The sequence below is a fragment of the Topomyia yanbarensis genome, chromosome 2 (assembly GCF_030247195.1).
Source record: "Topomyia yanbarensis strain Yona2022 chromosome 2, ASM3024719v1, whole genome shotgun sequence".
In the NCBI taxonomy this organism is placed as follows: domain Eukaryota; kingdom Metazoa; phylum Arthropoda; class Insecta; order Diptera; family Culicidae; genus Topomyia; species Topomyia yanbarensis.
The window spans coordinates 299,084,275-299,107,919 of NC_080671.1; the positions used below are offsets into that span (position 1 = coordinate 299,084,275).

Genomic DNA, 23,645 nt, shown 5'->3' on the forward strand with positions numbered 1-23,645 from the left:
GAAACAGTCATTCGCCACGTTTTAGATTCAACAAAAAGTTTTGTTGATTCAAAAAGGCCTGATTCTTCTGCGTGTTACTAGTCTGTATACACTGAGAAACAAAAATATGCATAGTTAGCATTCTTTCTATTCCCGTCTTTTTTCTTCTGCTGTGATTTTTATGCATTTTCATGCATATACTTTTAGTAAGCATTCAATGAGTGGATAGACCGAATATGTCCAAAGCATAAAATTTACAGCAGAAGAAACGAGAGCCGATAGAAAAGTATGCTATCGATGCATAAATAAAATTCTGCGTGTACAATATAGAGTCCCGTACAGAGGAATGCGCATCACTGCGTGGAATACAGACTATTTATTGTTTTCTGGCAACCGGAATATTTGCTGTAACTTTGAGTAGCTTTGATCGAATTACAAAATAAATTCGTGCTGAATGAAAAATTAAGCAACTTTATCGTGGCAAACGGAACATCCTAGCGAAAACCATTTCACACATTATTTCATCTAATTTATTAAATGCTATTTAATCAATGAATAATGTGTTTGAATTTATTTAAAGAATTGAAGCCAAAGCGGAACTTAGGTTATTTTAAGCGGGGTTTTCTCGGATGAACTTGACAATCAAATAGAACAGTAACGAAACAATGTCATTGTGACAGAACAATGAAAACCTTTTACAGTGAAGTCCAATGTTATACCAACGACACGACTAGACACTTGCATTCTAAAAGTGTATCGCAAATACGACTACCCCTCAGTGACTCAGGTAACTGGTAATGTCAAATATGACATTTTGATAGTAAATTAATAAAACCAGCAACACTTAATAATCTTTTATTTATTTCATATAACTTATTGGTTGGATACCGTTGCAATCCATGGTTACGCAGAAAAAAAAAACAAGTTTATTACAAAACAACTCGTTAGCTTTTCAAAAGTCGTTTAGTAATAATCCGTCACTATTTTAGAAATTACCGAAGAAATTAGCTACAAGCAGTTTTGTGACCGTGAACTTATTACCACACCTTCTAAAAAGTGTCTAACAATAGCACCCCCGTCATAATATTTGACTCCGAAATGGAGGACAACAAATAAATCAACGGCAGCAAAATTTAACTAATTTCAAGGAAATCAAAATATACAATTACACAAGATGAAGTTGGTATCACATCTCCTACGACATCCATATCGGATGTGTCTATGCAGAGTGACTCGGTCGAGATTGGTCCGTCGAACAGTACCAGGCCAGGATAGTGAAAAGATTACCGTCATATTTTCGAAGGTTGGATCGCTTACGCATAGGTTACGTTTTTACCAGATCGATTCATTTTTACAGTATATTATACAGACTATTGCGCTGAACTAAAAAGCTCAAATCGAGTTAGAAAACGAGTAACACTGCAAAGAAATCACTAAAGGGTTTAGTATTCCGGCAGATATCGTTTCATGTAAGTAAATTCCGACATTTAAAATACTCTCGTCAAAACCCAATTACAAACATCTCAATTTAGGTGAAGCAAATCGAATATATATCGACATTCGAATGAGAAAACCGGTACTGATCAGACTGCGTTTAATACGTAAATTTATCAGACGAACGAACTGGCAGCCAAATAGTTTCCTGGCTTGACTAAGTATGAAATAAAATAAATTAAGATAAATAGGATCAAATTATTATAATCTGCTCTATATTATTACACTACAATATGTCAATAAAATATGAAGAAAGATCTAGTTTTCGTTATAGAATATTTATCAGTGAATAAATCGTTTGTTTCGCTGTACAATATTCTTCATAAGCTCAACACCAAAATATAAAATGACACGGTTTCGGGGGGTCTTGGTATTCATCTGCCTGAAACGGGTAAAATTGATGAGTCGCTTGATGTCCTGCATGGTGGCTTCGCGACAGTACAATTGATTTAAAAAAAATACACTGTTTTCGGAAATCCGATTCCTTCCAATCGATCGACCAATTTTTACCTGGTGTGGCCCAAGCAAGTGATCGATACTGTGAACGAAAAGATGAAGCATTAATAGTCAGAATTTCTGTCAGGAAACAATTGGAAAAGCCTTAGTTTTATCACCCTCTTGATTCTCTTCGTTCTTAACAACTGAGGGAGCCTTATACGGACGTTAACTTCCACGACAGATGAAAACCGCTATCCGTCAATCCTGGCAGTCCTTTGTTGATATTGTTTGTAATACTCGCACGACCTTTTGCGCAGCGCCGAAAACGGTGATGTCTAGTGTTTCCTTGACGGTCGACTGCATGCTGTTAACAGCTGAAATTTAAAATGAACAGTAAAACCACAGAGAACAGACGTCCATCTTCAGCATTCAACTTATGTAAAAATCCCTAACGTTTTCGATATGGTAGTTAAGTTATCTGCACCAATGTAGCGGCGCTAGTGCTTTAATGTATATTCATTCAAAAGTTTATTAACATATTTGTTCGATAATGGATGTCTGTTCTCTGTGGTAAAACCTTCATACATTTGTCCTTCGAGCGCAGCTGCCACAAGCAATACCGCCGTCTTTGTCGGTCCATTCTCATGTAATTTCGCTTCCTGTTTCGATCTAGAATCTCAAATGATACCGGCACCTCTGCTGTCTTCCTCAAAATACATATTTCATTTCCATACATTGAAAACCTAACACATGGCTAGAAAGTTCCACATGATTCTAGGGTGAAATATTAGCCGCAAGTTAGCCTCGATTCTGACATTTTCGCGAAAGACCACTTCCGACTTCATTGTTGCGTACTTCTTAGTCAAATTAAAGAAATCTCCGCTCAAAAGAACAAACGACGGCTCCAAAATCAATTTTCTTTAATTAATCAGTGTATGTAATTATTTCATGGTTACGTTTATCCTTTAGCAGATTTTTTTCTGATGGCATTAATATATCGGTAAACCTGGGCTTGCATAGAGGCTTATGTAAAACGCAATTCTTGGTATTCCTAGTAGCGCAGTCTAAGCCGCTGCGGGATTAGCATGTTTGCACTCATTCTTAGCTATTTTACGTGCTTCTTCTACGAGTTGGATTGCCGTTCCATGCTAAGTTTCGGGCCGGTAGGTTCAGCCGTCTAGGTCCTCCAATCTATCGTCCAGTTTTGGTGTCTCTATTCCTTGCTGACATTTAATGTTTGATGCACGCTATTCATTCATATCTATTCAACTTGACTAACCATTTCCACCACGCTCTCTCAGTAGTCTAACGTACTTTCCACGAGAGAATACGACAATTGTGCAAAACAATTAGACTAAACTCCTTATATGTCTCGCTCTGCGCTGACTCGTTATCATGCTGCGAATAGTTGACAATTATTTTTGAAAATTAATATAACCTGTGTGTATGTCCAGATAGTCACGGACGATCCGGGGCAAACTTTTCACTAATCTCGTCTACCAGGACACGTCGAACTTGCTGCTCCACCAGGCAAAATTATTCGGTGATAGTGCCAACTTGGCCTTTGATAAATCTATCAAAACTAGCTGCGCCGAAACCTGGAAATGTTTTCAAATTACCCCAGAAATATAGAATAATAGACAGAACTTACGAATCCGTTACTGGATATTTTTTTTCTTATTTACTATGCTGTAAACATTGTTGCTTACAGCAACAGAATCTGAATACCAAATAAACAAAGAAGAGTTGCTGGAGAAATTATTTTTTGGTTTGCATCGGGGGGCTACTCAATATAGTGGTAACTGGCGGAAAATGTTTTGAACACTTTTTCTTAGAGATGTTGCACTAAGTTTCATGTCGTGTCGTTGATTATATTGTATCATTTCAATAACATAAATATCGACAAGCGGCTCGGCGACGAAACTTTTTGTAGAATGTCTCTGGAAAAACACGATTTGCGGTATCACTGTCATTCAAAAACTACTTAATCGATTTATTTCAACCTTTACATACATATTCTTTGTGCAAGATACCTTACCTCTACCACAGAGAACAGACGTCCATCTTCAGCATTAGACTTGTGTAAAATCTCTAACGGTTTCAAAGGTAGTTTGGATATCTAAACCAGGTGCGCTACTGTCGTCATGTTTTTTGTGGCTGAGTTCGACAGAATAGACCTTTCTCGTCAAAAAAATTTATATGCTAGAATGCTTCCTTTTTTATCCCCGATTCGTTACTGCATATTGCCGCGATGATTTGGTACCTCTAACTATTCAAAAAATCAAAAATAGTGCGAACTGCTCATTTAACCCCATATTCTGAATACCTATCTTGCCTTATTTCCCCGTATTTTTACACCATTTGGATGAATTTCCTGTGGGGAATAGTAAAAGGATGCCAAATCTGCATATATATTAGTAAATCTGCAGATTTTGCTATTTCGCTGCAGATCTTTTGCAGATTAGAAATATTTTGCAGAACAAAGCCTGTGCCAGCTAATTTTAAGCAGCCTTCAACATTTTTGATCATTTAAACTATCAACACACTACATTTCTATGTAAAATTTATTGAAGATTTTTGTGTCAATCTGCAGACTTTTATATTTTTACTGTTGGCTATTGCTTAATAGACCTGGCATCACTGATGCTAAAATAATTCATTCATATACCTGTCAAAAACATTATTTTTCGCTTGAGTGAATACTTTCGATGCTCTTTGAAAGAAAATCAACATACTTTACACTTGTCCGTTGCTTCGATAGCGCACTAGTATGGATTCACGGAGATATATTGAGTTCTGAGCAACAATTTCAATCACTTCCGACCGGGAATACCATCGGTGAACGGATCTTTTTATTTCTATTAGTTTCCCTCTGATAAGCCAAACGTATACGCTACGAATGTCCTTAAGTTTAATTTACAGTACGAGAAATGGGTCGCGGGATTTGATCAGGGAAAATTTCCCGTCGAGATCTCTCCAAACTGTCAAACTATAACTCTGCTCCTTCTTAAAAATACAAACAAAATCAAACTTGCGGCAAATTGCAAACCCTATAAAAATACTATTTTCCCCGTCGGAAACAATTTGTGTTGAAATTGTTCCCGGCCGGATTTCTTTGTGGAGAGTTTTAAAATCCCGTGATGTTTCCCGCGGTTGGGTTTACACTTCAGGAAAACTCATTTTAATGAGACTCATTTCCCGTCATGGGATTTTAAATCCCGAGCTGCATTTAAAATACACAGCGACCCAAATCCCGTCACACGTTTTAATAACTGTAAACTAGCCTTTAGTCGTTGCCGATCAACCGGAAAGTTAACCTTTGCGTTATCGATTATCCTCGGTTCCAAACAGTGCGCATCACTTTTTATCGATTCAAAGGTAAATAAAATGTAAAATATTATACTTGAATGTTACCTACCCTGCTAAATCACTGAAGAATTGGTCGGAAAAATATTTTTTGAGAGAAAAGTGTGTTTATTGTTCGGACACTTCTTAGCACCGGTGTTAAGAAGCAGAAAATTTGGACGTTTTAGTATGTGATGATCGCTTTGTTTATTTATTTACCTTGCATGAACGATTTTTCATGGTAGTCAAGTATTAGCAATAAGTAAATAGATTTTTTTGTCGAGGTGGACGTCCGCTTCACCGGACCACTGCCGACGCTAAACTCCGATGTCGAGGTGAAACCGCCGCCTCGGTGCGCCATTGGATCCAGGTTGAAGCTCACGAAGGGTGGCGTAAACGGCGATCTGATTACGTTCTGCGTGTGTGAAAGTCGCGGTCCATTGCTGATTTTATTCGACCGATGCCCATTATGGTGGTATGTTACCCTGAAAAACTCCTCAAACGGTTAGCCACCGAAGAACTTCCTAAACACCTCCTTTGGGTTGCGGAACGTTAACGGGAATCCGTCAAAGATATCAAACTCGTCGTTGATACCACCGCCATTGTACCACCAGTGCCGTGTGTTATGGTGGTACCACTCGGAACCGTTGGCCATCAGACCCTCCTTGCCGTACTGGTCATAGCTGCGACGTTTTTTTCATCTGATAGCGCCTCATATGCTTCGGGGATCTCCTTAAATCGCCGATTCAATTCTGCTGAATTGTTTGGATTTTTATCTGAGTGCCATTGTAGCGCTAGTTTTTTGTTTTCCTTTTTGATTTCCACATCGGTGGCGGTTCAGGTCACATCCGGCAGTTTGTAATAGTCTACCATTGTTAACCGATATTCGTTATAACTTAAGGCACTCTACTTCACTTTAGGATACGCAAAACCGCTGCGAGATTTCGACTTCCTGGTTGCTGCTGATAACCTATCAGTCTCTCTCTCGACTGATGACTACAATTTCGGTTGACTAAATTCCGCTATGAAAATTTTGAGGAATTACGCTGCGTTCTGTATATTGCTTCTCTGTATGTGATGATGTATGATACTTCGCTTCGGCTGCCAGCTCTTATTCTTTGGATAATTTTGCTATGTATCTTATTCTGCGGGACTGTTACTTATACCTGAGCGCCTCGTTGAAACCTTCGCGCTGGGTCAAATCGGCCTGTCCTTAGGCACAGGAGCAGAACCGTTTTATCTCCCTCGAGCATGGTCTTATCGGAGTGTTAGCCTCGTCACAATTGCGTATTGCAGAATCGAAGACAGGCTGCTACTGGAACTGCCTCCTTCGAATCGGAACCGCTGAATATTCCGCCGAGGGCATGTCCAACGTTGTGACCGACGGCAAAACCGATTGCAACACCACCGGCCGTGGCTGACGTTTTAGCCTTTAATCCAAGTCTCTGGTTGGTGGTTGCCATTGAGGTACCGACGGCCGAGTGCGGTGCAGGCTGGACCATCGCCGGACGGGGCGAAACAGCTGCAACTGGTGCGGACCTAGAATGGGGTGTAAAGGTCATCAATTACCATATATTATCAAAATGCTTTGTAACTAACCTTGTAATTCAGCAACAAAACAAACCAAATTAAATTGATCGCAACAACAGGTTACCGTGTACAATAGTTGACAATAAATTAGCAAATTAACAACGAAAACATAAACTGAATTCTACCCAAACAATTGAAAAAGGCCTAACTGCCAAACGTAAACATAGACAAAAGAAGTTTTGGTCAAATTCGTTATGATCCTATTTAAAAAGCTGTTACTGTTTTATTTCGTTTGATTGCAAAAAATTCTTTTAAGGTCTGATATTACACTAAAAGTTATAAAAGTTAATCTGATTTGATGACCATATTGAACTTTATAAAATCAGATTGGCTCTGTATGTAAATTATGGAAAAGTTAGGCCTAAAGCAGTTGTAGTTTCGATTAATGGGGGAGTCTGTTGTAGTGAGTAAAAAAATCGGTGGCCACGCTGAACTTGTTTTGTTTTAAACAGCCATGCATTCCTCGCGCGTATTTGCTGCAATTTCAATCAATCGACAATTTAACAGGGGTTTGTTTCGAAACCGCATTTTTCAAATTGGCAGACACGATGACTCATAAACTATTCAGCGGATTGACATCATATTTTAATGTGAATGCATAATATGTGTAGCAAGTCGATGAACCACGGAAAACTGAATAAAAAAAGTTTTCTCCACATTATTTTGAAAAAAAAGTGAGCGATTGTTACATTAATATATAATCTATTTCAGTTTTTATGATGTCATTTTCCGAAATTCAAACTATTTTCTTTTTGTTTTTTTTTTTTTTGTTCATCGAAGAACTACAAGTCGAAACTTTATAAATCTTACTAAATTTCCTGTTCCAGACAATTTTATGGAGAGTTATCATGTCCGCCGTGGCGCTCCGCGTGGAAATAGTTTGACATCTACTCTTGGAAACTCGTATGTGTAACTCTGCGTGACTGAAAAATACTTTTTTTATACATTACACAAGAGGTCCATTGTTGCCTTGCCTTCAAAATCGTAAAACAAAATTACCTTCGGTTTGAGCACTTTACATCACCCCTTAATTCATTGAGTAGGTATCCCTAATAAACATCTTATGATTCAAGAGCCTAACGACCTATTCAGGGTATCATCCAAACAATAATCATTGCACTATATGGGTTAAAGTTCGTGTATTATATTTTTTTATTAGGGATTCCACTGCTTTTATTTTTTTTTGTAATCAGTTATAATAATCCTTTATAATCATTTTATAATAAATGTATTGCTAGTTAGTACTTTTATATGAGCCAGGCCCTTTTATAAAGTGTGATAGAATCGTTATCAAAACTCTTCATAATCCATTGTTGCGTTATGTACATGATCGGATAGATAGTTTTTAATTGAGACGGGACATGCGGATATGAAAAAATCTAACGTCAAATGCAGCTAAGGGGAACTGTGAAATGCAGCCAATGCGAGACAAAACATAAAATGAACAAAAAATTAAGAAGACAACATCTATTTGCAGGTTCTGTCCCTGGATTCAATGGAGAACATAAAAATTCGATTTGTATGCATTTGGCAGTAGGCCTTTTTCAAATGTTTGGCTAGAAATTGCTTACTTCAACGAATCATGTGTAAGAAGTAAGCTGAGCTGAGTTTTTCATACTATGATCGAATTAAAAAAAAATCCAAGACCATGTAAACAAGCTCTCCGAACTGTCAAAAAAGTGAGGTTAAACATTTTCATGCAATGTTCTACAGCGAGAGGTTCACTTTAGTTTGTTTACATTATAAATGAATTTTGTACCGCAACTCACCACTTCATTTACCGCGTTGCCAAGAACTCAAACAAAAATATACAAAACAGTGCTGCCCAAACACACATTTTGAGTCCCACCATTCTTGCAAAGGTGAAAAAAATATTCAACATTCTTGCATTTTTTCAAATTTAAAAAAATCATCAAAAAATCACGATAGCTCCTAAATGTCTCATTTTAGCGGAAATATTATTAAAAATGTGCAATCTTTCGATTAAAAATAAGAAAAAATGGGATTAGGTCGGACGAGAAAGGTCTATTGACAGCGGTTATTCATCTACCCAGTCAAACTAGTCCGGAACCGATTCGGACTTCCAGCATAACCCACTGAGACGTCCAAAAATTTGTTTCAAAATTGTTCAACACGGGTCCAACGATGGACGTTCGTTGAACGGTTATTTGGACGTTGACCAAATTGGTCCAACGAACGTCCGTCATTGGACGATTTTGAAACCAACCGTTCTTAGAGGGAATTTCCAGCTCAAATGCGTCAACCGATAGAGTCGGAATCGGTTGTTTTCTTTGAGCTAGATTCCACGCTGAATCCATCCAGGATTTCGAACCGGTTCCGGAATCGATTTGACGGATAGTTGGGATAGATTGGTGTGACTGCGCTAGTGTTTATCGTATATTAATTCAAATGTTTACACACGTTTTTGAAATATTTTTGTTCGATCATGGATGTCTGTTCTCTGTGCCTCTACGTTGAATTTTCGAGATAATTTTTCAATTTAGACAGTTTTGTAATCATTTGAAATAAAAATTGCCATTTTCCACAAAAAATTGTTTCGTTTTCAAGATTGGTTTCTCCCTTGAAATTACAACTATTATTAAATTTAAATTAGTTATGAGTTGATATTTTATTCCGTGTAAGACAAACAGAGCTCATGTGTTAATCGTGTTCGTTTATTTTAGAGTGATTCATAAGCATAGCACAGAGAACAGACATCCATGATCGATCAAAAATATTTAAAAAACGTGTGTAAACAATTGAATTAATATACGAAAAACACTAGCGCCGCCACACCAACCTATCCCAACTATCCGTCAAATCGATTCCGGAACCGGTTCGAAATCCTGGATGGATTCAGCATGGAATCTAGCTCAAAGAAAATAACCGATTCCGACTCTATCGGTTGACGCATTTGAGCTGGAATTCATGCTGGAAGTCCGAATCGCTTCCGGACAAGTTTGACTGGGTATAGGAATAACCGCTGTCAATTCTGTCGCACTCAGCCACAAAAAAACATGACGACAGTAGCGCACCTGGTTTAGATATCCAAACTACCTTCGAAACCGTTAGAGATTTTACACAAGTTGAATGCTGAAGTTGGACGTCTGTTCTCTGTGAGCATAGCAAACTCATTCAGTTCTTTTTGGTTCTCGTTGAGTTTTTAATAAATTGTTTCTCCTTCAGTGATTCGCAGTTCTTTAAAAAAGAATCGCGGTTCATTCACTCTTTTTGAAGAGTCGATTCTTTTAATTGATTCGCGGTTCACTCGCCCATCTCTACTGTGTGTATGCGGCAGAAACGAATCGCCGGCGCAACAAGGTTCGAATTGATTCAAAGGATTCTCGTCCCGTATCCCAAAACATAGTTATTAGCAAACTGTCCTTATTAGAACGAATATATAATGGAAAAAAATTATTTTTGCATTTAAGGGTTAATAATGCTGCATTTTCAATGTATCTGCGGTCGTGTCTTGTACACAACCCTTTAATTTTTTTTTAATTTTATTTAACAAATCATTTTTTTCCACGCATTTAACATTTATTGCTAATTTACTGCGTCATTTATTGTTGGAAAATGAAATTAATTATTACTTGAACTTTTAGTGTAAATTTATTGCAAGAACAATGCTTGAATAACTTCCAACTGCTCTTCAATTTAAAGATAACTTGAAGCTGCTTTCTTTATCACAGTTCATGTCTGAAATTCCTTCATCATTTTATAAGTCGGACGATATAAAATGGTTAATGAACTTAACCGAAGGCATCCGCTAATCAAACAAATCAAATCAGATCAAAAAGAGTATAATGAACAGATGGAAGAGAAAGTAAACCAGGTGGATAACACCAAATATAGTCTGGGTCTAAAATGTCTTCCTTTTTCAGGTGGATTTTGTAGAATTAAAGTTTTCTGAACAGATTTTTGGCGATAGCGTGTTCGAAAACTCAAAACGTATTCTAGTGTACCATATTGCAGGATACATTTTGAAGAGTGTCCCGAAAAACTGTACTGTTTGTGAGGCACGCTTTACACCATGTATTAGTACGACCCCATTTTTAAAACAATTTACAAAGTATACTATACTTAAAGATTTTAATGGGGAAGCACTATTGTATGTAACGGAAGTTGTTTATTTGTTTTTTATCGCACTGGAGAGAATATTTCAAGACAACGTACCAGTCCGTTCCTTGTAATGAAAACGTTTCATCAAAGCTGGCAACACTCATGAAATCACTCATAATAAATATCTTTGAAGAAGAATGTCATAATATTCGCAATAGGATCCCACACTACTTTTACAGTAAACGGCAAGTTACGGTGGATAGCCTAGAACAACGTTTCAATAGCCTACCGATCGTCAGCATCTAGTTTATCCTGCCTGTCCGCCATTTCGTTTACTGGGATAATTGAGCGTTTTGTAACGTTCCGTTTGTGAATTTATCAACCATACAAAAAAAAGTAAAAATAAACCTGATAGTCGTTCAACGGCACTGTAGAGATTCGGAGAATCAGTAAAAATATGCATTCATCACGTTATTGTTAACTTTCTGATTTTTGTAAGCAATATACACGGTAAAAAAACTTTACCCATTTTATGTATTCAAATAGCCCATTTTCGGAAGTTATTCGAGCTGTCAAAAAATGGGTATTTTTTTGTTTCTAACAATGAGTACTTTTAATCCATTTCACAACTACTCGATGAGGTAATGTCAATGGGTATATTGATCTTGATAATGGGTGAAAAATCCTTAAGCATTATTTCAAGCGAGTTAACCTGCAAACTAAGGATCGTAGTGGAACCTGCAAATTATCGCCCTGCATCGGAGTCCGTGGCGGAAACGGAACATTTCGGCAATGCTCCCAAAAACAACGTCTGTTTAATCTACTGAGGATGTTGAAAATATGCGCCAGTTCGGCATTTTTAGAGCAGCCAAAAGATCCAGGCATCAAAAATATATCCAGTTGGCGGTTTTATTTTGTTGAGTAGTTTTAGAATAGGATTTCTATCTAGATTCCTATACTTTTATAAGGAAACAATAATGTGAAATGAATGTTATTTTATGTTTTTTTTAATTCAGCAATAATTCTATTGACAGTATTTTTCATTCTGGCGCGAATTTCATGAATGGGTATTTTTTACGCATTTTGTTGTAGCAGTTCTGCGAAAAATAATGGGTGAAACATACCCAGGTTAACGTACAAGGTCTGTACTCATTTACAAAACAACGCAAACGCAAACGCTTTACCCATTCAATGGGTTATTCCACTTTTATTGAAAATGAGTAGTTTTCTACGCATTAATGGGTACTTGATTTTATTATGATATTATGATGAATGCTACGCGAATGTCACAATTGGCTTTTCTTGGGTCACTTGATGACGAATACTGGAACAATAAATAATATATAAACGATTTTTGGACAATTTTAGATTTACGATTTCATAACGTTAGATTTACGATTTCACATTAGATGAAATGGAATATACTTGAAATGCAGCGTAATAACATGAGTCTTTCAAGAGCTTTGTGATTTCGCTTCACGATTAAGTTCGATTCTTATGACATATCGATAAATTATTTTTTTTAATATCGATACGTCAATATCGATACTTTGTGGGAAGTATCAAAGAGAATAGGAAAAGAGACGAATAGTGTGAAGCCAAAAATACCTTATTGAGCAGACCAATCGTGCAATGTAAATAAACATTACTCATGCCTGAGTTGGAGGAGATAAGTATTGTAAATCTATGAAAAAAAAATTTGAATTTTCGTCAGAATTTAGTGCAATCGTGATTGTAAGGTGCATTCTAGAGTCTATGTATGAGTAAAAAAAAATTTTAGAATTATTTCATCTCTTTGTTTCGAAATGCGAATCGTTTGATAAACAAATCCAACGATCGACAAAAGGTTTGTTTTCAAAATATAATAGGAGTCATTTAAAGTGCTGCCTTTGGAAACGGTTGCCAAATTCTAGTGTTGAAATCATCGTAAGGGGAGTGTTGCCGTTTTGACTGATTTTCACTCTGCGTCTCTTTCACTATTCTCTTTGGGAAGTATCTGGCATCTCTGGCCGTGAGTCAGCTGTAAAAACAAAAACATTTAACACTTTGTGAATATTTTACTGCGAAAAAGAAGCAAAACGTCTGGTATCACAAGTTTAATATTTGGTGTGGCCAACGGAAAACGCTCGTTTTGATGCGAACTTGTGATTGTCGAATAATATATCTTCCGATAATTAAAAAATACAGTTCAGTTTGTCAGGTGTCGGTGCTTCACCAACAGGACATTGAATATTACGCAAAAGAAAATGTCGTTTCGTCTGCTAACGACTCGACTTTATAAACATGGTCGCTTGTTTGTGCAGTGTTATTTCAAGCGAGACATTAACATTTTGGACAACGGTCGCCTTCGGAGCATTTCCAGCGAGCTGAAAGCTGGCAGCGGTCTCCAACAACATGAATGGAGTCGATTTCGGGAAGGCCCACAAAATCTTCGCACCAACGGCCTGCTTCGTCTCGGCAGCCAAGCGAGACGAATATTTGTTGACAATGTGTTGAATAGGGTAACAAATCCATACTCGGCCGAGCTTCGGGCTCAAGCCACCAAAAGGTGCTACTTAGCATTGGCACGGTAGGTTGTATTCTAAAAGTATTGATCATTGCTTTCAGACTTATGTTTGGTGATTCAGCACCGTTTCTTGCTTTGGTTGGGATCAGCCTTGCTTCTGGTGATGGCATGCTTACGAAAGACGACCAACTTGAAGCAGTGTGCTGGGAAATAAGGGTGACCTCTAGATAGCGATATTATTAAATGTTTTTAATACAATATTTACTGTAGAACGCTGTAGCCCGCTTCCAGAGTAAAGTGAGCGAGCAGGATCTCGAGAAACATTTGGACGGAGAATTAGGTTTGAACAATCTAGATGTTGGGCCACCTTTGGCAAAAGGCTGTTCAGCAGTAGTTTACGCTGCTGCTCTTAAAGGAAAGCAGAAACAAAGTTCGACTACTTCGATGCTTGGGTCGTCGGAGGAGATTAATTTAACGACAACGAGGGTACAGCTTATGTCTCCAATGCAAGATGTGGGACGCTCGATGCACGAATTTGGTAGCAGTATGGACAACTTGCGTGTCTCATTTACTGAAACACGCAATTTTTATCCAAACGTTCATCTTTCACTACAAAGAAGTTTATATGAAATCGCGCATGACAGTATTCCACAGACGGTGCTTAAATCAGAGTCGCTAACTGAAGATAAAAGAAAAACTCCGAAAGATATTCGAGTACATTTTAATAGCTCAACATTTTCCAAACAGCGATCAAGAATACTATCAGATGCCATCGATGAATATGTTGACAGACGATCCACGACAAGCGGTGTCACGACGACGGTAAGGTGCGACTGAAATGTACCATCTACCGACTCAGTTTGAATCATTGTTTTGCAGCTACTTGAGTATAACTTACAGGCCTCTCTAGAACAATATCCACTGGCGTTGAAGATGATGTTCAACTACGACATTCAAAGTAATGCAATGGCAATTCTTAGGGCCATGCACAAGGAAACAGTTCCAGCGAAAAGGAGAAATCCTACCGAGATGGACAATTGGGAGAAATCGTAAGTGTATAACGTATAAATATGATTTTACTAGAGATGGTCGGGTTTCAATTTTTTCGAAACCGAACTCGACCTGAACCCGAGAGCTTGAAAATTGCAAAACCCGACCCGAGCCCGAAATTAAAAAAAAATGAAAAACCCGCACCCGACCCGAGCCCGAACATTTTAAAATTAGAAAACCCGGACCCGACCCTTACTCGAGAATGAAAATTTTGTAAAATCCGAACCCGACCCGACCCCGACAATTTTAAAATTTAAAAACCCGAACCCGAAAATTTTTAATTTCAGAAACCCGATCCGAACCTAACTTGCTAATATGGAGAATCCACAAAAGATCTCAAAGATTTTTAATTTTAGGCACCCTAGGCTCATCTTAGAATAGTAGAATCACTCGAATCTGAAGTAGCACCATACGTGTTGAGGTATATCTGTCTATGGCAAAACGAATCACTGGCGAGTAGAATCCGCATTTTTGTTTGCTATTATTGAACGTCGAATTTGTAATGTTTTGAGAAACTTACAAATCGTCGACATCTTAACCGGAAAGTAGAATAAATCGGTCGCTAACTCATGGGGAAACAAAAAAAACTTAATGGTGACAGTTTCCTTGCCCGTCGTACTTAACCAAAATTTCTAATTTTGTATCAAAAACCATTCCTGCAAGGCAATTTTGTATGATTTATCACATGTATTAAATTAGCTATGGTAACTGGCAACAGCAGTACCACCAAATTTATGATTTCAATATATGGGATTTGTGAAATCGTCCCCGGGCTACAACGCCCTTTTTAGTCAATGGTTACAGTTTATTTTAACTGCAAGCAATCTTTGGGGACGGAACAATCGAGCGGAAATGAAAACGTCGTCAATCGGATTCAATCATTTACTAGTACTGTCCTTTTTATTTCTCTGATACGCAATTATATTTATCGTTTTCACTTCGCTGCCTTTTTATCGTTTTAGTCGCAATGTAGTTCATCATACAGGTGTGACACCACAGGGCCCCCCTTAGTTACACCAAGAAGCGGACACGATGTCCCGAAGGTGTAATTTTTGTCTTGACATCATCACTGGGCTGTTGATTTTCTTCTTTCAGTATGTATGCCGGCTTAATCCTATCAACAGATATTGTTTGTTTCTTACCGTTGATGATGACATTGAAGAATTTTTCTGTTCGATGCACGACTTTGAAGGGACCTTCGTATGGATGTTGAAGCGAGCGCTTGACACCATCTATTCGAACAAAAACATAACCGCATGTTGTCAGGTCTTTGGGAACAAAGATCTTTTGTTTAGTGTGGTTCGATGCATCGGCTGGATTAATTTCTTGTATCGTACGACGGAGGAAACGCACGAAATCCGTACGATCATCATTTCCTTTTGTATGTGTTTCGAAAAATTCGCCAGGAAGCTTCAATGGGTGGTCGTACACCATCTCGGCGGAAGAACTATGCATTTCGTCTCTATACACTGTTCGTAATCCCAATAGAATAATAGGCAGTTTATCACTCCAGTGTAATGGATCGACGCACATGATGGAAGCCTTCATTGTTCGGTGAAACCTCTCAATCATTCCGTTTGCTTGAGGGTGGTAAGCTGTTGTGCGAATTCTATTTATCCCGAGAAGCACTGTTAATTCACTGAAAAGTTCAGACTCGAATTGTCGTCCCTAATCGGTTGTCACATTTTCCGGAACCCCGAAACGAGAAATCCATCCTGAGCAAAGCGCGCGGGCTACTGTCTCTGCTGTTATGTTGGACAATGGTACAGCTTCAGGCCAACGTGTAAAGCGGTCGATCATCGTGAGAAGGTATCGATTTCCATTCGATACTGGTAATGGCCCCACTATGTCTATATGCACATGTTGAAATCGAGAGCCTGGAAGGTTGAATTTCTGTAGCGGCGCCCATGTATGCCGATGGATTTTTGAACGTTGGCAACTTTCACAACCTTTAACGAAGTTCTTTATATCTGTGTTAATTGACGGCCATACAAACCGATCAGTAATAAGTTTCCGGGTGCCTCGAATACCGGGATGCGAAAGTTCGTGTAGTTTCTTCATTACTAGCTGGCGATGTCCTTTCGGTATGAATGGACGGATACGATTTCCTATCGAAACATCACAATATACTGGTATCGATGTGCCTTGAAGTGTTCGTTGTTCGAGACGAAGTGAAGACGGCTCTTGCAAGAGTTTTAGTAGCTCTTCGTCGTTTGCCTGGTCGGTGACAATCGTGCGACAGTCGAGAAGACCAGGAACATCGATAGAATCCACACTAAAGAGAGCGTCAGCAACTTCGTTGTTCGTCCCACAAATGTGCCGAATATCGGACGTAAATTGGGATATGTACTGCAAGTAACGTTCTTCGTGCGGTAGATAATTGTTGCTGGTAGAAGCAAGTGCGTGAGTTAAAGGGCGGTGGTCGGTAAATATAGTAAACTTTCGACCCTCGATGAAATAGCGAAAGTATTTCACGGACATTTTTATCGCGGTTAGCTCTCTCCCAAACGTGGAGTATTTCATTTGTGCTGGAGAGAACTTTGCCGAGAAAAAACCTAACGGCTGCCAAAATCCGTTTGCATGCTGCTGTAGCACTGCTCCGGCCGATGTATTTGAAGCATCTACCATCATTCCTAATCGCTTGGTCGGATTTGGGTAGTGCAGCAGCGTTGCGTTTGCTATGCTTCTTTTACAGTTCTCGAATGCCGACAAAGCTAGCTCATTCCATTTCAGTTTTCTTGTGTCATTTTTTCGATTCCCAGGTATCAAATCTCGCAGGGCAGATTGCTGGTCCGTGGCATGCGGAAGAAAACGCTTATATCCGTTGATCAACGCTAGGAAACGACGTAACTCCTTGACTGTCGTTGGTAGCTTGAAATTTTGCAATGCTGCAACTCGCTCCGGCAGGGGTCGAATACCATCTCTATTTACGGTATAGCCCAGAAACTCGGCTTCTTCCTGTGCAAAACAACTTTTTACGAGATTGATAACCAGTCCGTTTTTCTGAAGCCTCTCCAGAACTGCTCGTACGTGACTTCGATGTTCATCTGGGGACGTCGAGGCGATGCAGATGTCATCCACAAAAACTACAACAAAATCCAAATCGCTGAATATTTTGTGCATAAAACGTTGAAATGTTTGCGAAGCGTTGCACAAACCAAATTGCATCCTCGTAAATTCGAATAACCCGAAAGGGGTGATTACCGCTGTTTTTGGTATATCACATTCCTCTACTGGGATTTGGTGGTATGCGCGCTCGAGATCTAGAGTAGTAAAGATCGACTTACCATGTAGGGCGTTCAACAAGTCGTGAATATGCGGTACCGGATACCGATCAGGAATGGTTACGGCATTAAGTTTCCTGTAGTCGCCCACGAACCTCCATTGACCTTTTTTTAGGGACGCAATGCAAAGGGCTTGCCCAACAGCTACTAGAGCGGCGGCAGATTCCAAGTTCACACATCAATTCGAACTCCTTCTTAGCGGCTTGCAACTTGTCCGGAGCTAATCGTCGACTTTTACATGATTGTGGAGGTCCTTTTGTTTGAATGTGGTGAGTAACATCATGATGCAATCCGGAGTGCATAGTGTTGGGTAGAGTAATTTCTCGGAAATCCGCTAGCATTTCGCGAAATGGATGATCGATATTAATTGTCGTCACACTATGCACAGCAGTAGTTGTTAGTCCCCCAAGCGAATGCAGATTAGTCTTCGAGTCGATCAACCGATTATGCTTAAGGTCGACAATAACTCCGAAGGCGGCCAGGAAGTCGGCCCCGATGATGGGCGTAGTAACATCAGCAATAATAAAATTCCAGGTGAACTTTCGACGAAGTCCTAGATCGGTAGTTATAAAACGGTTGCCATATGTTTTGATAGTACTTCCATTTGCAGCATGAAGTGTCCAGGGTGCAGTCGACTGATTTTTTTCCTTTGATGTAGCAGGAATAATCGAAAGATCTGAGCCGGTGTCGATCAGGAAACGCCTATTTGCTAACCTATCGAAAACTATTAGACGGCTGTTTGATGCAAGGGCTCCCATCTCCGCCGTCTGAGGTGAGAGTGTGTCTAGTTTTTTATATTTGAAAAAACGACACGGCGAGCGGCATTGCTGAGCATTAGCACCGAACTTTCTGTGGTACCAGCAGATGACATCTTGCTGGCGAGAAGATGAACGGCTTCGGTTTCGGCTACCGGCCGGGTTGGTTTTCAACCGGCGAACTTCTGCTGAGAGTGCGGCGATCTGAGCTTCGAGATCCTGGAGACTTCCTGGAGTCGCTGGGTACGATGCGGCAGCTACCTGATGTGGACTAGAGGAATCACCCATTTTATCCGCCATCTCCGCAAGTTTAGCTAGACTACCGTCGCTGATGGATAGCACAGCTTTGAAACTCGGTGGCATTCGTTGCAAAAACAGCATTTTAAGGAGTTCCTCGTTTACATTTAAGCCAGCAGAAAGCTCTTGCATTTTAGCAAGGAGATGGGTAGGACGCATGTCGCCCAAATCACAAGAACTCAAAAGTTTTTCCAATTTTTCCTGCGCTGATAGCTCAAAACTGGAGATTAGTCGGTCCTTAATTGCTTTGTATTTGTTTTCCTCTGGAGGTTGTGCGACAAGATCGGAAATATGGCGGAGCACCGATTGGTCCACTTTGGCCAGTATGTGGAAGAACTTTGTCTGATCGTTCTGAATCCCAGCGAGGGCGAATTGGGCCTCGGCTTGGGCGAACCACATCAGAGGATCCGATTTCCAAAATTCTGGAAGTTTCACCGCAACAGCAGCAGCACCTGCGGCTGGCAGATTTGCGTTACTGTGCTCCATTTTATGATAGCGTTGAGAAGAACTTTTTTTTTTCGTTGGTTTCCGTTTGAAAAATATCGAGTTTTCCGGTATCACGTCAGGGCCACCAATTTGGGGACGGAACAATCGAGCGGAAATGAAAACGCGTCCAATCGGATTCAATCATTTACTAGTACTGTCCTTTTTATTTCTCTGATACGCAATTATATTTATCGTTTTCACTTCGCTGCCTTTTTATCGTTTTAGTCGCAATGTAGTTCATCATACAGGTGTGACACCACAAATCTTTATCATAAATCAATTTGATTATTATTAAACTTCCATTAAAGCAGGTACAACCTATTTGTTGCATTTGAACAACTTAACAGTGCCCGCTTAAAGTTTGTTTGGGGTACAAATTAGAGATGCACCGAATATTCGGTCGACCGACTTTCGGCCGAATATGATAACAATAGTCTGATATTCATGATATATTTAAAAGAAACAAAATGAAAGATACATATATACAAAATACTAGAGATGCACCGAATATTCGGTCGACCGAATACCAGCCGATTTTGATTTAAGCCGAATAAATATTCGGTATTCAGCTGAAAGCCGAATAGTACTATTCGGTGCATCTCTAGTACAAATGTACCCCACAAAACCGTTTACGTTAATGTTTTGTCATGTTTACAATTCCGAAAGCATTATTGAGACATTCGCCGAAACGTACACGCCGCACCAACTGCTTCCTAAATGCCGCTGTAAGGTTGCCAGTAAATTAAATGATCCTTCTTGGGATTCGTTGGTCACTTTTTACTGGTGTTCAATTCGTGCATTCTATTCGATTCATTCGGATTGGATAAATGAAGGTACGATTAATTTACCGACGCACGTCAATCATCCATTCCTGTCCAGCATAGCATGAGAAACTTCTAACGGAATGCAATTGTCGTTAATGGTAAATATATATCATTCTCTGGCATTTAGACGATTCAAAGTAGTTTTATTGCATGGTACATGTGTGTTGTTCAATTAATATTCAATAACAGTACTAACTCTGCTCTTTATTTCATTTCATTTTACAGTAATGTTTCGATTATATCACGGTCGGTCTGTATTTTAGCGTGATATATTTGAAGCGTGATATATTCAAAACAAAACAAAAAATTACATTCAAGCATTAACTCATGTATTTCTATAAACAAAAAGTAATAAAAAGTTAAAGTTAGTCAAAAGAATAAATCATAGTAGGGTAATGAGCCTATTTTTGTCTTGCTTGTATAATCACACTACCCATTTGCAGCCGTTGGTTAGAGCAGCGTCTGCCATCTTTGTTCAACGCATTGGGTAAAACGGCATGGCATCAGTGGATATTCACAATTTGCTATGTGATCGCACGCCACAACCTGTAACTCCGGAACCGGAAGTCGGATCGGGATGAAATTAAATAGCCATTTACGGGGACAATACCTTTCATTTGAGGCCAAGTTTAGTCGAATTGGTCTAGCCATCTCCGAGAAACCGATGTGAATGTTATTCTGAATTTAGATACTTCCGCCGGGGCTTCCGGAACTGAGGATGGTGGCCAATGTGGCCAAATAGACTTTGAATGGATGTTAGTGACCTAATACTACAAATCGAAGCAGTTGTGGTCATATTTTGGAAAAAATTTCACCTTTATACATTCATTGCAGAATTTATTAAAATCGACATTTTCTGCGTGTTCGTACTTATCACCCTGTAATTCCGGAACCGGAAATCGGATCCATTAGAAATTCAATAGCAGCCTATGGGAACGTTGCACCTTTCATTTGAGACTAAGTTTGTCAAAATCGGTTCAGCCATCTCTGAGAAAAATGAGTGACATTTTTGGTCACATACACACACATACACACACATACATACATACATACATACATACATACATACATACATACATACATACATACATACATACATACATGCATACACACATACACACATACATACACACAGATATTTTGCGATCTCGGCGAACTGAGTCGAATGTTATATGAGACTTTTGTTAGAAAGTCGGTTTTTGGAGCAATTGCGTAACCTTTCTATATGAGAAAGGCAAAAGAATAGTATTTAATTAGCTTAATCAGCATGAGTTCAATGTTATCTTCATGTGATTATATTTTGAAATGTTGGTGGAATGGGTTTAAAAGTGGAGGGAATGGGGGGTTAGTAGAGTGGGAGTGGAGGATGCGTCAGAAATCCTTCATCTTATTTTGGTATACGAGGTGAATGAAGGAAATGCGGGCGTGAGGGTAGTCCAAGGGGACGGTAGTGATGAAGGAGGGAGATGTAAGGGCAAGGCGGGGGGCGGAGGGGCTCTGATGCAATACTCAGCTGCATATTTTGCCTTCCATTTGAGACTTGGTTTGAGAAAATCGGTTCAGTCATCACCGAAGAACCAATGTGACTTTATTTGTGGAATATGCCCGGAATTCCGGACTTCCGGAATCGTCGATAGTGGACAATATATTCAAAGAATGTTTGATTGGCAATCAGTGATCTAGATCTGCGATTAGAAGTAATTTGGTGACCATTTCAATAGTTTTTAGCCTCTGAGGTATTACGATTGTACCGATTTATATGGGAAATTCCAGTGTATCCTTACTAACACCCCTGTAACTCCGGAAGCAAGAGTCAGAACAGAATGAAATTCAGCAGCAGTCAATGGTATTACTGTATCTTTCATTTGAAATCAAGTTTGTAAAAATCGGTAGAGAATTCGTTGGGGAATGGGTGTGATATTAGCTTAGGAACTTGGCGGGTTCCCCGGGGGCGTCATGAACTGTCATAGGTGGCCAATGTGGTCAAAGCTGCTTTGATTGATCATTAGTGATCCAGACCCACAAACTAGAGTAATGTTACATCAATTTTAATATGTTTTACATCATTTGAACATCATGGTGGTACCAGTTTGTATGGGAATTTGCTGGGTTACCGCACTCTTCAACCCGTAACTCCGGAACCGGAAGTCGGATCAACTAAAAATTCAATAGCAGCTTATGGGAGCGTTATACCTTTCATATGAAACTAAGTTTGCGAAAATCGGCTCAGCCATCTCTGAGAAAATTGTGTGAGTTTAAATGACACGCACACACATACACACACACATACATACACACACAGACATTTGCCGATCTCGACGAACTGAATCGAATGGTGTATGACACTCGGCCCTCCGGGCCTCCGTTAAAAAGTCGATTTTTACAGTGATTGCATAGCCTTTCTTTATATGAGAAAGGCAAAAATCCTAAAAGTGCCAGGACAAAATATGTGGCTTAATTGGATCAAAACGTAGTGTGCTTTGTCTGTTTTTCATAAAGCGTGATATAATCGAGATAAAACCGTGATATAATCGAGGGTGATATAAACGAGTATTGATATAAACGCATAGTGATATAATCGAAACATTACTGTATTTATTTTCGGTCTCATGCGTCATATTCCTCTGATGATATATATATATATATATATATATATATATATATATATATATATATATATATATATATATATATATATATATATATATATATATATATATATATATATATATATATATATATATATATATATATATATATATATATATATATATATATATATATATATATATATATATATATATATATATATATATATATATATATATATATATATATATATATATATATATATATATATATATATATATATATATATATATATATATATATATATATATATATATATATATATATATATATATATATATATATATATATATATATATATATATATATATATATATATATATATATATATATATATATATATATATATATATATATATATATATATATATATATATATATATATATATATATATATATATATATATATATATATATATATATATATATATATATATATATATATATATATATATATATATATATATATATATATGTATATATATAGGGTGTTTGGTTACACGAGGGATAAAAAAGCGAACAAGAGACGAATCTTATCGATAATGACATAGTTGAGCAGCGAAGACCTAGTGAAAGTCACTCGAAACGAGTCAGACAGACGATAAACTTTTTTATCTCCTTCGTGTGATACTGAATGCAATTGCTTGCATTCAAGTATCTTTACGTCTTTAAGTATGGTGTCTTTGAAACGACCAACCCCATGCTTAATTAAGTCATCAACAGTCAAACTCGATTCTGTGATGACCCCATCATTTTCAATTTCCTTTGAAGGAATATACGCTCTATATTCACGCGTAAAAAGCTCGCAAGAAGCAATGGCATTGGCTTGTTTGAGACTACCAACGACAATGCGTATTTTATCTTTATTAACTTTGACAATCTCTTT

General features: G+C 38.4%; 2 protein-coding genes, 2 long non-coding RNA genes and 1 pseudogene across 8 annotated transcripts in view; 2 read left to right on the forward strand and 3 right to left on the reverse strand.

The window, feature by feature from the left end:
• The first annotated feature begins 857 nt into the window (after positions 1 to 857).
• LOC131683336 (uncharacterized) lies at positions 858 to 1,651 on the forward strand. Of its 2 annotated transcripts, XR_009304501.1 has the most exons (4): positions 858 to 903; positions 969 to 1,282; positions 1,337 to 1,448; positions 1,512 to 1,651. It is a non-coding gene; the product is annotated as an uncharacterized LOC131683336 (long non-coding RNA). The 2 variants fall into 2 exon arrangements; XR_009304500.1 differs by having other exon boundaries at positions 869 to 1,282.
• Positions 1,652 to 1,695: 44 nt separating this feature from the next.
• On the reverse strand, positions 1,696 to 4,029 carry LOC131683337 (uncharacterized). 3 transcript variants are annotated; one of them, XR_009304504.1, is made up of 3 exons: positions 3,563 to 4,029; positions 2,346 to 3,509; positions 1,696 to 2,285 (listed from the first exon to the last, which is right to left on the reverse strand). It is a non-coding gene; the product is annotated as an uncharacterized LOC131683337 (long non-coding RNA). The 3 variants fall into 3 exon arrangements; XR_009304502.1 differs by having other exon boundaries at positions 1,696 to 2,011; positions 2,088 to 3,509; XR_009304503.1 differs by having other exon boundaries at positions 1,696 to 1,855; positions 1,916 to 3,509.
• Positions 4,030 to 5,458: 1,429 nt separating this feature from the next.
• Positions 5,459 to 5,950, reverse strand: LOC131680478 (dnaJ homolog subfamily B member 6-B-like; annotated as a pseudogene).
• A 6,646-nt stretch (positions 5,951 to 12,596) lies between these two features.
• The window catches only part of LOC131683342 (uncharacterized), an 88,712-nt gene continuing 77,663 nt past the window's right edge, over positions 12,597 to 23,645 (reverse strand). Inside the window, exon 4 of the mRNA XM_058965224.1 lies at positions 12,597 to 12,928. Coding sequence (XP_058821207.1) covers positions 12,885 to 12,928 — 44 coding nt within the window. The 3' untranslated portion in view covers positions 12,597 to 12,884. The remainder of the gene's footprint in view (positions 12,929 to 23,645) is intronic.
• The window catches only part of LOC131683341 (serine/threonine-protein kinase Pink1, mitochondrial), a 73,183-nt gene continuing 62,442 nt past the window's right edge, over positions 12,905 to 23,645 (forward strand). For both annotated transcript variants that reach the window (XM_058965220.1, XM_058965221.1), the window contains exons 1-4: positions 12,905 to 13,456; positions 13,516 to 13,630; positions 13,685 to 14,236; positions 14,294 to 14,463. In XM_058965220.1, the coding sequence (XP_058821203.1) occupies positions 13,155 to 13,456; positions 13,516 to 13,630; positions 13,685 to 14,236; positions 14,294 to 14,463 (1,139 nt within the window). In that variant the 5' untranslated portion in view covers positions 12,905 to 13,154. The remainder of the gene's footprint in view (positions 13,457 to 13,515; positions 13,631 to 13,684; positions 14,237 to 14,293; positions 14,464 to 23,645) is intronic.